Source organism: Loxodonta africana, chromosome 19 (genome assembly GCF_030014295.1).
Source record: "Loxodonta africana isolate mLoxAfr1 chromosome 19, mLoxAfr1.hap2, whole genome shotgun sequence".
Classification (NCBI taxonomy): domain Eukaryota; kingdom Metazoa; phylum Chordata; class Mammalia; order Proboscidea; family Elephantidae; genus Loxodonta; species Loxodonta africana.
Genome location: NC_087360.1, coordinates 7,602,224 through 7,614,996, shown reverse-complemented (window position 1 = coordinate 7,614,996; position 12,773 = coordinate 7,602,224). Strand labels below are relative to the sequence as shown.

Below are 12,773 nucleotides of genomic sequence, written 5' to 3'. Positions count from 1 at the left end.
AAGACATTTTTTTATATGAGAAAAAATTACCATTGGGCAATCTTTCATTTGGTGATCTTCCGAACCACAATTGAAACAGTGAGACTTTGGCCTATTTGGTCAAAAGACAAAGATTTTCAAGACGTAAATGAAAATGTAAAAGCAAATCAATAAAATTCCCTATGACAGCAAATTGTACCAGAGAGACAAGAAAGCAAATAGATCACAGACTACTAAGATCTGCAGTGATAAAATGCCCTTACTAACCTACACCTCCCCTACTTCACAGTGCGGGGTATGGTCTTTTACCCAAGAACCCTTACGTTTCTGATGGAATCTGTTACCTCTTTGGGTTTTTACAGTGGTTAATAACAGAAGAATTGAGGCAAACAGATAACAGATTCCTTTAGGTAACATGGAAAGAGGCAGACGGTTATAAGACAGCACTCAAACTGACAGCAGAAGTTACCTTTCCACCCACCCAGGCACATTAGGCGCAAACCAATAAGTTCCAATAAAGAGATGATCGATTTAAATATACATATTAAAATTCTTTCTTAATCTGTAATTTACTTTATAGTAAGCCAGCAACAAAGAGCATTTACTTTTCAAGTTTAAAGGTTTTGGTTAAAAACAAAAACAAAAAAACACAAGGATAAAACAAAAACAACTCCCCACACAAACCTTTTTGCCTTTACTTGTATTTCTTGCCCTTCTAGAGAAACAATCTGGCTGAAGACTTGCTGGTACCTTTAGTGAATTGTATTAAGGAATAGTTATCATAGTCTGCAAAATTTGGTAACAAATTTTTTAAGGTGAACTTAATGGCAAGCTGTACAAGAGATCTTCATTCACTATGTAGGATACTTGGGTATTTCCCATCCTTCCGTAAGCTGAGGGTTTTCATTTAGAAGCGGTTGCCCCAATTTATCAAGGCAAAAATTAGTAAAATACAGGACACTTCCTACAACCTGCAGAAAACAAGTCAAAAGATATTGCTATTTAAGCAAGGAAAAAGACATTGAATAATGTAAGACTATGATTAATTGCCTTAACAATTTATTTTTGGATGAAATTATTAGAAATAATGAACTCCCTAATTACACGAGCCAGATTTTGACGTGTAAGTAAAAGCTACACCTTCAAATTCCCCTCTCTCTCCTAGATCATCAAGTTTTCCCTCCACTGGATCACTACTATCTGCTGCACTTCCGTCAGACTTAGAACAAGAACAAACAAGAGAAAAACCTTGACCTTCACATTTCCCTCCAACTTCCCATTTCCCTGCATCCCTTTTGCAGCAAGACATTTAGGAGAGTTGTCTATATTTAGTGTTTCCATTTCCCTTCCTCCCATTCTCTCTTTTGCCCCCAATTTTTTTTTTTTTTGAAAAAACACCATAGAGAAAACTTGAAAGAATGATACAGTGAATAACACCCATGCACTCCCTACCCACAGTCAACCATTGTTAATAGTTTGTCACATTTTTGTGCATGTCTCTCTCCATGTATCATGCACACATGCTTTTTTACTGAACAATTTGAAAGTTGCAACCATCATTACACTTCACCCCTAAACACTTCCATGTGTTATCTTCTAAGAACACTCTCTTATAAACCACAATACTGTTGTCACACCTAAAACAATGATATTCTCCAATGTCAACTAATATCCAACCCATATTCAGTTTTCCCAGTTGTCCCCAAAATGCTTTTGATAGCTTTTGCACCCAGACTAGGATTTGATTACAGTTTACACATTCCATTTAGATGTTACATCTTTTTAGTCTCTTTTAATCTAGAACATACCCCCCATGTCACTTTTTTTTTCCCAAATGACACTGCCATTCTCCCTTGAACTTCTCCAGAAAGGCTTTTGTTCCTGTTATCACACTAAGCTTCCTGATGATGAGTTCACCAATGGCAAACATTTCTTTCCTTGCCTTCTAGGACTCCGTTCTCTCGGTTCTCTTGCTGCCTTGCTGACCACTCCTTCTCAGTCTCCTTTGCTAGATCTTTCTATATACTGGAGTGCCCTAGGGCTCAGTCCTTACATCTCCTCTCTTCTTTCACTCCCTAGGTGATTTACCCATATCCATGGAATGAAATATAATTTATACACCAACAACCCCCAAATGTCCAATCCTGGCCCTTCTAAATTCCATTCCTATGTATCCAAGGGCTGATTTAACAGCTCTACCTGGATGTGTAACAAGCATTTTAAACTTACACCAAACTGGCTTTTGACCTCCTCCAAACCTGCTCCTCCTCCAGTCTTCCCCATCACAGTAAAAGGCAACTCCATTCTTCCAGGTGCTCAGGCCAAACACCCGAGTCATTCTGACTACTCTTTTTCTCTCAGATTCTACATTCAATTCATTAATAAATTTGATTAGCTCTGCTTTCAAAGTATATCTAAGTTCTAATGACTTCTCATCACCACTGCCAACATTCTAGTCAAAGCCAACATTTTCTCTTCCTAATTCGTTTTCAGTTTTCACACTTAACTACATGTGGACTATTTTTCACACAGAAGCCAGTTCTTCTAAAAGTTCAAGTCATATCATGACACATCTTTACTTACAACCCTCCAATGTCTTCTCATCTCACTCAGACTAAAATCCAAAGTCCTCACTATGGGCTATAAGACAGCCTAGGGATTCCGAACATGGACCCTAGAATCGCATGGTCTGAATTCAAACCCTGGCTCTGCCCCTTAGCTTTCTACAGGCAGTCCCGTAAGTCAGGAGTTTCGTAATGTGGGGGCTGCCTGTGTGTCTGCTTCCTCATCTGTAAAAGGTGAATAACAGTACTTCCATGAGTTGTATGTTAAGCTTAGAACAGAATCTGGTACACAATAATCAAGACTGAAGTGTTGGCCTCTGCCTCAAGGCTTTCCAATTTACATTTCCTACTGTCTAGAATACTCTTCACTCAAACGGCAACAGACTCACTCAATTCACTCAGGTCTTGGCTCGGCAAGGCTGTCACTAACCAGTCTCTATAAAAAGCACCTACCACACAGTTACCCCTAACTCCTTGCCCTGTTTTATTCTGCTTTAGAGCACCTCCTCTCCCACTAGAATGTAATTCAAAGAGAACAGGGGCTTTACCTAGTTTTCTTCTATTGCTGTGTTGCTGGATCCTAGAACAGTCCCCGCTACAGAGCAACATTCAGGAAATTTTTATTAGTATTTGCTAAATAACTAAATCAATAAATGAAATCCTCAGTTTCTAGGCAAGTGCCACTTTAAATCCCAGAACCTCTGAGTTAGAAGGTAAGTGAAAAGTTACCTAGTTCAAATGCAGAAATCTTTCTTTACAATACCCTGACAGCATCTCAGTCTGACTCTCTGCAGAATACAGGAAGTTCACTTAAAAAAAATTTTTTTTTTTAAGGAGACGTATCACTACATTTTTCATATCTCTTATTATAAGAAATGTTAGTTTTCTAAGAGTTGAGTTGAAATGTGTCTCCTTCTACCCACTTTAATCACTGGTCCTAATTCCGTCGCCTGGCACTATAAAGGATGATTGCAAACGATACCTTTTCCAAAGAACAACCTTTATGATATCTGCAGAAATGTTACATCTCTAGTTAAATCTGCTTTTCAATAAGGTTTGTGGGCTCTTCATCAACTCAGCAGCCCAATGTTTTTAAAATTATGGTATACCAGCAGGGCATAATACATAGGCATGAAATCTATTGTTCCTTTAATAAAATCTAAGAGTACCTGATCTTTTTAAGAAAACGGTAAGCTGCAGAGTGACATCCCTAGGTTGCACTGACACTACTGAACCTCGCGGGTACTCGTAGGTTCATCCCTCTTCGGTTTCCCTCAGTCTGCACCCACTATTCTAGTCTGTTACAATTTCTGCGTTTCAAATCTGCCAGCTGTCATATCAGCTTGCTATCCCTCAGCTTCAGCCACTTGTAAATTCAACAAGCGCGCTTTCTGTATCTTCATCCGTGCCCTTGGAAACAAACGCAAAGAGGTCAGGACAAAAACAAAGTCCTCCAGAGTATGCTTGCTGGGCTTCCAGCAGACAGCGCAATAGCTGTTAAAAAGCAGGCTCTAATACTAAGAGTCTGAAGGCTACGCTGTTGTTTATAATTACTTCAACCAAAGAACGTTGTGATCCTCGATGACACATGACCATACCACTTCATTAGTTAAATGCCACCCAACCACCACAGGATGGGAAACATCGATCTGCAGAATTCAAAACCAACATGTCCAAACTTACGCTAAACGCTTCCTGGTTCTTTGTAATGGCAGAGGGTCCCTCTACTTTGTGGTCCTCTTCTAGTACGATACTGGATGCCTAATACAAAGAAAAAACACATGTTACAAAGGGTTATTGATTTTTTACTTTAAATTTCAAAACTTAGAGATCTGAACACACTTCTTTTATTTTCTAATAGATACCAATAGGATATATAATATTTTGGACCTATCACTGTCATAATTAGAGTGAGTTTCGAAGTTAAGCTAGGGACGTCTACAAAAGAAATGTCACAAGTGGGAAATTTTAAAAAATTAAAGAAGGTCTACAAAGACAGCCTCTTCTGAAGCAACTGCACAGACTATGCCTCTTGTGTTCATGAGCACCAGTGACGGGACTTCAACTTACACTGACCAGAGACTTTAGTTTATCTTGAGATCAGACAACCAGAAAGATGAAAACATATATAATTTCACTTCACTGGTCAATACCGATGTTCACAGTAACCCTCAAGGCACTATAATATTCTGAGGTGTCTGAATCAAAAATTAAATAATATTCATTATGATTTTTATACTGTCAAGTGTATTTTGTTCCTTGATTCTCTAAAAATTGTATTTGATAGGTAAAAACGATAAGTGATAAGCAAAAAATTTAATCAGAACACTTCATTTTCCAACCTCTGATGATAAATAACTAAAAAGTCTTTTAGTTTATTTCAGAGACTCTATTTACTTTTAATTAAAAAAAACAAAAACAGAAAACACAATTCTGATTCTTTTTTACAGATATTCACTTGCTAATATTCCCATGAATAAAATTTTCAAGACCTTTTGGGGCACACTATCAATTTTCTTTTAAACAAGCGAAAGAAAAAAAGGACCGTAACTGTTTTATCACAGGAGTCTGTCAGTTTTAGATAGAAGAATTACAAAGTTTTACAAAAATTTATAAAAGAATCTATCTGTTACAAACTCCAGAAATAGTCTTTTTTCTTTTCTGGCCTGAAATTAATTTTCTGCCCCCAAAACCATGTGCTCAAGCTTTACTTTGGAGTGTAGCAGACCTGCATAGGGCTCCCCTGGCCAAAGGAGCCACAGTCCAAAAGAAAGCCAGATGGCTGCACTGGCCAGACTGTGAACCAGGGTGCCTGGATGCCAGTTCCAGGATGTGAGGTGCACAGACAATTTCAACAAACATTCTGGTTTAATTGCCAGTGAACAGGATAACTTACTAATCTTAAAGTCTCTTAAGTTTGAAATACCTGGGGCAAAAGATTAAAGGAGGTCTTTTCCACATCATTTTTCTGCTGTTCCTCAAATCTTTTTACTAAATTTGATACAAATTCCTCTATTTCTTGATGATATTGCCTGCAGAGGAGGACAAAACGGTCAGAACTCAAACACAGAAAAACATTTAACAGGTTCAAATCTTATGCATATTATAAGAGGCCATATGTAAATTGTTTTTTTCGAAGTTTATCAAATCACTGATTCTTTGTAACATTCAGGAACCTACTCCTTAGGAAAAGATATACATTGTTGCCGAGTTAAAAAAATGACTATGACAACCTGGCAAACTGCTTGGCATATAATGATTGCCAAATATTTGTTCAAAACGCAAAATGATTTTATTTTAAACCTACGAAATCTATTTAATTTACAAATAGATAATACATGTCAATAGTTGAAAATTCAAACGAAATAAAGGTTATGTAACGAGCTTTCATTCCTACCCTGTCTCCTAGCCATCTGTTCCTATAATACAAAGGCAAACAACGTAGTCAGTCCTTATACTGCCTCCTCCCAGATTCTTTATGCATATATAAGGAAACACCCATATGAATCATAAACTGGAAAAAACTGACCCAAAAAGCAACGTAAGAAAAAATACTGAGGTCTGCTTTCTCTACTCCTCCAAGTTAAAAGCCACATTCATGAAATATTCTTTATTGCTCAGTTCAGAAGGTGCTAAAGGAGCCCAGGCCTTGCTGAGCTGCCACTGGGCAGCCACAGTTTCTCAGAACTAGCTTCCCCTTCATAGACTACACGATCTTTCAGGTCTCTTCTAGCCCTGACAGTCTCGGATTTCTGCAGGCAAGACGCCACGTATATGGTGTAGATATGGGACTGCCACAAGTGACAGCAGATATGTATTCCAGAATGATGGAGAAAGCAGTATGAGGACCCAGTTGTGCCCGGCACCTTGCTGATGCTACACGCACCACCATTCAGCTTCCCTACCTCACAGAGCCTCAGGTTCCACTTCTGCTGAGAAGAAGCAGGTAACGGCCTGGCACACAAGTAACACCACATATATTCTTCTCTCTACCTTGCCCAGCACATAAGATGATAACCTGATTAAGCCATTCAGAGGGAATGAGCAACTGTCTGAAATGCCTGTGGCTGTGCTCTAAACAAGGGACGGAGCCAGGTCTCAAACCACTTCAGAACACTCTGGCAAGCACTGCAGGAATACCAGGAGTCACCCCAGATCCAAACATGCTGGAAGGCTTGCCAAGCTCTAGTTTTGATATTAAAAATCATCTTGCGGGCAAGCTTTAAAGATAGCCATTATGGAAAACTCAGTTACCTGATTTTGAGAGAGAAATGGCTAACATTATTATTGTTGTTGTTGCAGTGATTATTTTTATTAGAGGCTATTTACTGAGCAGATGGAGCCCTCATGGGGCAGCAGTTAAGTGCACGGCTGCTAACCAAAAGGTTGGCAGTTCAAACCTACCAGCTGCTCCCTCCGTGGGAGAAAGATATGGCAGTCTGCTTCTGTAAAGATCACAGCCTTGGAAAACCCTATGGGCCAGTTCTACTTTGTCCTATAGGGTCTCTACGAGTTAGAATCGACTCAATGGCACCGGCTTTGGTTTTTTATTTACTGGGCTCTTCGTTGTTGTTAGGTGCCATCTAGCCGACTCCGGCTCATGGTGACCCAATGTGTGTAGAGTAGAACTGCTCCATTGGGTTTTCAAGACTGTGACCTTTTGGAAGCAGATCGCCAGACCTGTCTTCTGAGGTGTCTCTGGGTGAGTTCGAACCACCAGCCTTTCAGCTAATAGTTGAGTATTTAACCGTTTGAGCCACCCAGAAACACCTACAGGTGCTTTTAGTTAAGATTCATATCCTGTTTTCAGTGCAGAAACTGATATACAGAGAGGTCCAGGGGCTTGTCCAGATTCACAGATGTAGAAAGTAGGAATTCAGATTCAAATTCAGGTCTATATTGACTCCAATGTCCTTGCTTTAATCATTATTCTATAAATTTTAACACTAAGGACATTTTGGTAAAAGAGTAATTTTAGGGCAAATGAAAACAGCAATTTTATAAAGACATACACAAACACATTAACTTATTATATGTAAGAAAGAAAAAAATCACTTACTTTGAGATAGCATTGTTCATAAACAGAATCTGTAATAAAGGTCCATCTAACTTAGTATTGTTCACCAATATTCCACTAAAACAGAAGTTAAAGTATATTCTTAGAAGAGAAAAACTTGCATATATACTGTAAACACAACTTCGATAATTCTTAAGTACCAAAGATCATCTAATTTTTTACAAATACAGTCAAGAACAAGTAAGTGCTCAATTTTACTCTACTTATTCTAAGCTGTTTTACACAGTGGTATCCTTTATTTAACGTATTTAAAAAATTTTTTTTCACCAAAAAGAAAAACTATTTAATCTTTTAGTTCCTGACCAGAAAGCTTCTTCACCTAGTCATTAGTTTCTTCAGACAGCAAACAGGATCTAGACAGACCAGCAGGTTACAAGAACATGTAAGTACATTTCTATAAGAATCTCAGTGAGTTTCCACTAGGAAGTATATAGGAGAAGGAAACACGTTATAAATGGCTAGGCTCCTGCAGGGCAACAGACACTGCACTAAATATCTCCAACCCAAGATTCTAGAACAGAGTTGTAAAAAGTAAACTGCTTTGGGATTTGACTTTCAAATACTGCAGAAAATAAAACCAGAAGGCAGTTTGGAAACCTGTGCTATATCCCTGTGGCAACGAGCTGCCTCCTGAACCTCCGATTCCTCCTCTTCTCACCTGCCCCATATTCCTCTACCTGTCTAGCACGTGAAATGAATCAGTCTGTATTTGGAATTGGTCACGTCAAGGAAAGCAATAAAATTAAAATATGAAAAAGTTCAGGGTCTTGTTTCAATGTGTGCAAACTTCAGTTTTTAAAAATACATGTTTCTTTTTTCAAAAAAGAGGAGACACCTCCAACTATGGCAGTTCAGAATAGTAAGGATTAAACCAAGAGCTTTATGCTAAAGTTTTCTCCAAATAATTCTATTTCTCGTTCTTCTTTGGTTTTCTGTTGAACACTTTATCACTCTGACACAATGAGGGTTACTAATTCTAGATAAATAATTTCTTCCCTTTTTTATGATGCTGATGCTTTCTTCTGAAAACTGCCAAACCCTATGACGCCATAATCATTTGAACCCAGACGACCAGCACCCCTTTCTAGTATATGCCTCACATGTAAACAATCAATTCCATTAGAAAATTTGTGCTAATCGATATAAAATATTTTTAAATCCACAAAAATTATGACTTTTACAAGGAGTCCTAGCTGTAATTAATACATTCAATATGTAACCAAAAACGAATTTATAGCAACAAAGTGTGCTCAGACAGACAAAGGAGGGACAGGGCATGGGGAAGTTATTTGGAAATACTTCTAAATTTCTAAGTTTAAACTGTTAGTCACCAATATAGCTGATTATCCCAGCTGGTACTAAAGACAAAAAAAAAAAACACAAAACAAAACCAAACCCGTTGCCGTCAAGTTGATTCCGACTCATAGTAACCCTATAGGACAGAGCAGAACTGTGCCATAGGGTTTTCAAGGAGCAGCTGGTGGATTCGAACTGCTGACTTTCTGGTTGACAGCCGAGCTCTTAACCACCGCGCCACCAGGGCTCCTAAAAAAGTGTATGAAACTACATCACGGCAGTCTCAAATTCTGTAAGCTTGAGAACACGGTTCTACATAATGAATTTGTACTTTAACATATTTTTAAATTTAGTGACCTGTTAAATAAGTTTATATTAATGGACACCAGCATTTAATTTTCTGTTAAAACTGGATGCCTGAATGCAAATCTACTCCTTCTAATTTTGTCAAAAGCCTACTATTTTTCTTCTTCTAAAATGCCATATCTTACATTGTTTCTACTTATGAACAACCTCAGGTACACATCTTCATTGTGTAAGCCTTCAGCTACAGTAAAACTGTAATTTCAATTCTAACTTCCAGGGAAACGTTTATAGTATAGGAACATATGGGCTGACAACTTGCCTGCTCTGAACATTAAGTCAAAAAGTTCTGGCTTGTATTTCACAAATATTTTCACCCAATAAATCAGTTTCAAACCTCAGTGTGCAGTTATGAAAACTCAAATTTTTATCCCTACAAATTAAGATGGAAGGATCATTACTCTGACTTCTCAAAAAAAAGTATGCTGAACAAATAAATATGATACAAAAATCCTAAACACTCTTTTTACAAAGAAAGTGATTAAACAGAAATATCAGGACAAATAATAAGGAACAACTATGGTATAATTTCAATGCCTCATACCTTGGTCGAGTCAGAATGTTCAGTTTTCTTTTAAGTTCTTGATGTTATTACTTGTTAAGGAATATAAGCAAAAGCCAAAACCAAGCTTGTTGCAGTTGAGTCAATTCTGACTCACAGCCACCCTAGAGGACAGATAGAACTGCCCCACAGGGTTTCCAAGGAGCAGCTGGTGGATGTGAACTGCCATTAGCAGCCCAGCTCTTAACCAGTGCGTCACCAGAGCTCCAAGGAATACAAACTATCGTTAAAATGTAAAGAATTGCAAATATTGTTAAAATTCAACTACTTCCACTTTTGATGTCAGAATATTGTAAACATTAAAAGGCCCACACGTATTTCCCGAAGAACTCATTTACTGAGCTGTTCTGCTGGTAGGCATATACCCAGAAAAACCCAGTGCCGTCGAGTTGACTGCGACTCATAGCGACCCTATAGAACAGAAAACTGCCCGACAGAGTTTCCAAGGTGCGCCTGGTGGACTCAAACTGCCAACCCTTTGGTTTGCAGCCGCGTAGCACTTAACCACTACGTCACCAGGGTTTCCTTCCGGTAGGCATATAGATCTAGGCATTTCAATTTTCATTCTTCTGAACATATATTCTACGACATGGGCACGTGGTTCAAAAGAGACTAAGAGAAGGAACCAGAAATGTTATGCGAATAATGGTATTCCAGTCAAAAGTTGAACGGCCAACAGCTATTCATTGAAAGAAAAATCTCCAAGTCAAAGCATCAAGAGATGTGAAATTAAGCAAATAAAATCTAGCAAAATGTTAACTGAAGAATCTAAGATGTTCCCTGTAAAATCCTTTAAACTTTCCTGTATTTTGAAATTTTCCATAAAATGTTGAGGATAATAATAATAATAATAAAAAACCCAAGCCCACTGCCGTCGAGTCGATTCCGACTCATGGCGACCCTACAGGACAGAGCAGAACTGCCCCATAGAATTTCCAAAGAGCACCTGGCGGATTCGAACTGCCAACTTTTTGGTTAGCAGCCGTAGCACTTAACTACTACACACCACCAGGGTCTCCTGTTGAGAATAAAGGAATCACTAAAAAAAAAAATGCGACTTTGAAAAACTTCAGTCTCCTAAACGGCTCTCAGGGTTCTTTTCAAATTTCAAAAGGAAAACTACCTGAACCAAAATTATCTGCATGCACAGTGAAAGACAAACTCTAAGAATGTAAAAACAGATACTAGCAAATCTTGTTGGGAAGTTGCCATCATGTAACTAAAGGAATACGAAAGCTTATTTGGCGCGTTTTTCCTACAGCGTTGCAATCTATCTTCATCAGAGAAGCTAGCGCAAAGTGGGCGAATCCCAATCTTCATCCAGCATTTAACCATTTTTCTTTGCATGCCCGGAACCCTTAAATCCCTCAACTCTGCATATTTAGGACGACTAGCTTTTTGCCCCACCCTAAACACAGATCTGGGACAAGGTCCAAGAGCCCGGTAGGTATCTCCTCCTATAAACTGTAACGTTTGATGGTTAGACAACTTTAGCTTGGGGGCAAAAGAAATGCAACCGGATAATGGCCCACAGCGCGGGGGACAAGTGGTGAACACTGGTGAGTATTCAACAATCTAACAGTCGGAACAGTCTACCGTAACCCTAAAATACAAGTCAGGAGGCGGGAGGAGCGAACCCAGTCCAGGATTGGGGTACCCAGAAGGGGCAGTGGCGCCGAGGCCCGGGAGCAGTTTACGGCACACGAACCCCAGATTCGCAGTCCGCCTGCGGGGTGAGGGGAATTACTTGGAATTCTGGCCCTGTTGGAATTTCCGCCGTCCCATTCCCCGAGGAAAGGCCCGACCGTACGCCCGCTCTGACACGGCCCAGCAAGCGGGAAGGATATTCTCGGCGCGGAGCTGCTCGATGGTGTCCTCGCACTGCCGAAGCCGCTCCCGCAGCGCCGCGTCGCCGACTCCATTCTCTTCCTCTTCCTCCTCCTCGTCGTCGTCGTCCTTGAAACGGGTGTGAACGGGCTTTGGAATCGATTCCTCGGGGTGCTCAAACGCCTCGAACAGCTCCAGGTCGCCAAAATCCACCTCCGCCGCCATTTTGGGCTGGCGAAAAGATTCCAGATGAGGCGGAGCCGGCCACCGGGCCCGGGCGAAGGTTGTAGGGCGGCACCGCTTACTAGCGCTCGGGCCACGCTAAACCACCCTGTAGAGCTTTTCCAAACGTAGGCCGCCGAGGCTGCACAAGGGGGCGGGCCAGTCCGAGAGACTACAACTCCCAGAATGCAATGGTGTCTCTAGCGCTACTTCCGAGAGTGCTCGGGAGCAGGGCATGCCGGGACTTGTGGTTTCTATGCGACAGTTAACGCATTGTCCGCATTGCATACTGGGATTGGCCCTTTTTAAACGCGAAGAAAGGGTGACTGGATCGGAATGTATTTAACAATATGGGTTGTCCATGTGCATCTAAGGCTGAAAATCAGAGCCCGGCGAATGCCTTATCACGGATTGTGGTGTGTGCCAAACAGCCGCAAGGGAATAAAGAACTCCAGTTTTGCCACAGACTACATTTGTGATCTTAGACAAACTACGTCAGATTATTTGGCTTCTTTCACTTTTTTCATGTGAAGTTAGCTATATCATTAGACTATTTTAGATTTATCTGTTGCGGCTTCCTGGGATTTCTCTCAATCACTCATTCATTCAACCAATATTATTCACCACCTTCAATGCGCCAGGCACTATTCTAGGACCTGAGGATATTAAAGTGAGAAAAATAGACAAACTCCTGCTCTCATGAAGGCTACAGTTTAGCAAGAGAAATAATAACTGTAGTTTTTATAAATGTCGCCGCTCTTGGGTCGAGTGAGGTGTTGATGGGTATTCATCATATCAAATAAATGTGCGAAATAACACAGGAAGCTATGGATATGTGACAGAAAAGCCTGACGGTCTGTGGTAGTCAGGGAAGTGATGAAAT

The 12,773-nt window shown here is 39.9% G+C and overlaps 1 protein-coding gene and 1 non-coding gene across 4 annotated transcripts in view; both read right to left on the bottom strand.

The window, feature by feature from the left end:
- Positions 1-12,059, bottom strand: part of ZCCHC8 (zinc finger CCHC-type containing 8) — a 28,655-nt gene extending 16,596 nt beyond the window's left edge. Inside the window, exons 1-8 of one of the 3 annotated variants that reach the window (XM_064272136.1) lie at positions 11,689-12,059; positions 9,824-9,866; positions 7,603-7,677; positions 5,470-5,575; positions 4,227-4,304; positions 847-950; positions 664-729; positions 31-91 (exon numbers count right to left, since the gene is read on the bottom strand). In XM_064272136.1, the coding sequence (XP_064128206.1) occupies positions 31-91; positions 664-729; positions 847-950; positions 4,227-4,304; positions 5,470-5,575; positions 7,603-7,677; positions 9,824-9,866; positions 11,689-11,893 (738 nt within the window). In that variant the 5' untranslated portion in view covers positions 11,894-12,059. Of the gene's footprint in view, positions 1-30; positions 92-663; positions 730-846; positions 951-4,226; positions 4,305-5,469; positions 5,576-7,602; positions 7,678-9,016; positions 9,166-9,823; positions 9,867-11,688 lie in introns of those variants that run through there. The other 2 variants (XM_064272137.1, XM_064272138.1) reach the window with 2 other exon arrangements.
- LOC111747749 (small nucleolar RNA SNORA9) lies at positions 6,590-6,724 on the bottom strand. Its single transcript, XR_002783706.1, has one exon. It is a non-coding gene; the product is annotated as a small nucleolar RNA SNORA9 (small nucleolar RNA).
- Positions 12,060-12,773: the final 714 nt, after the last annotated feature.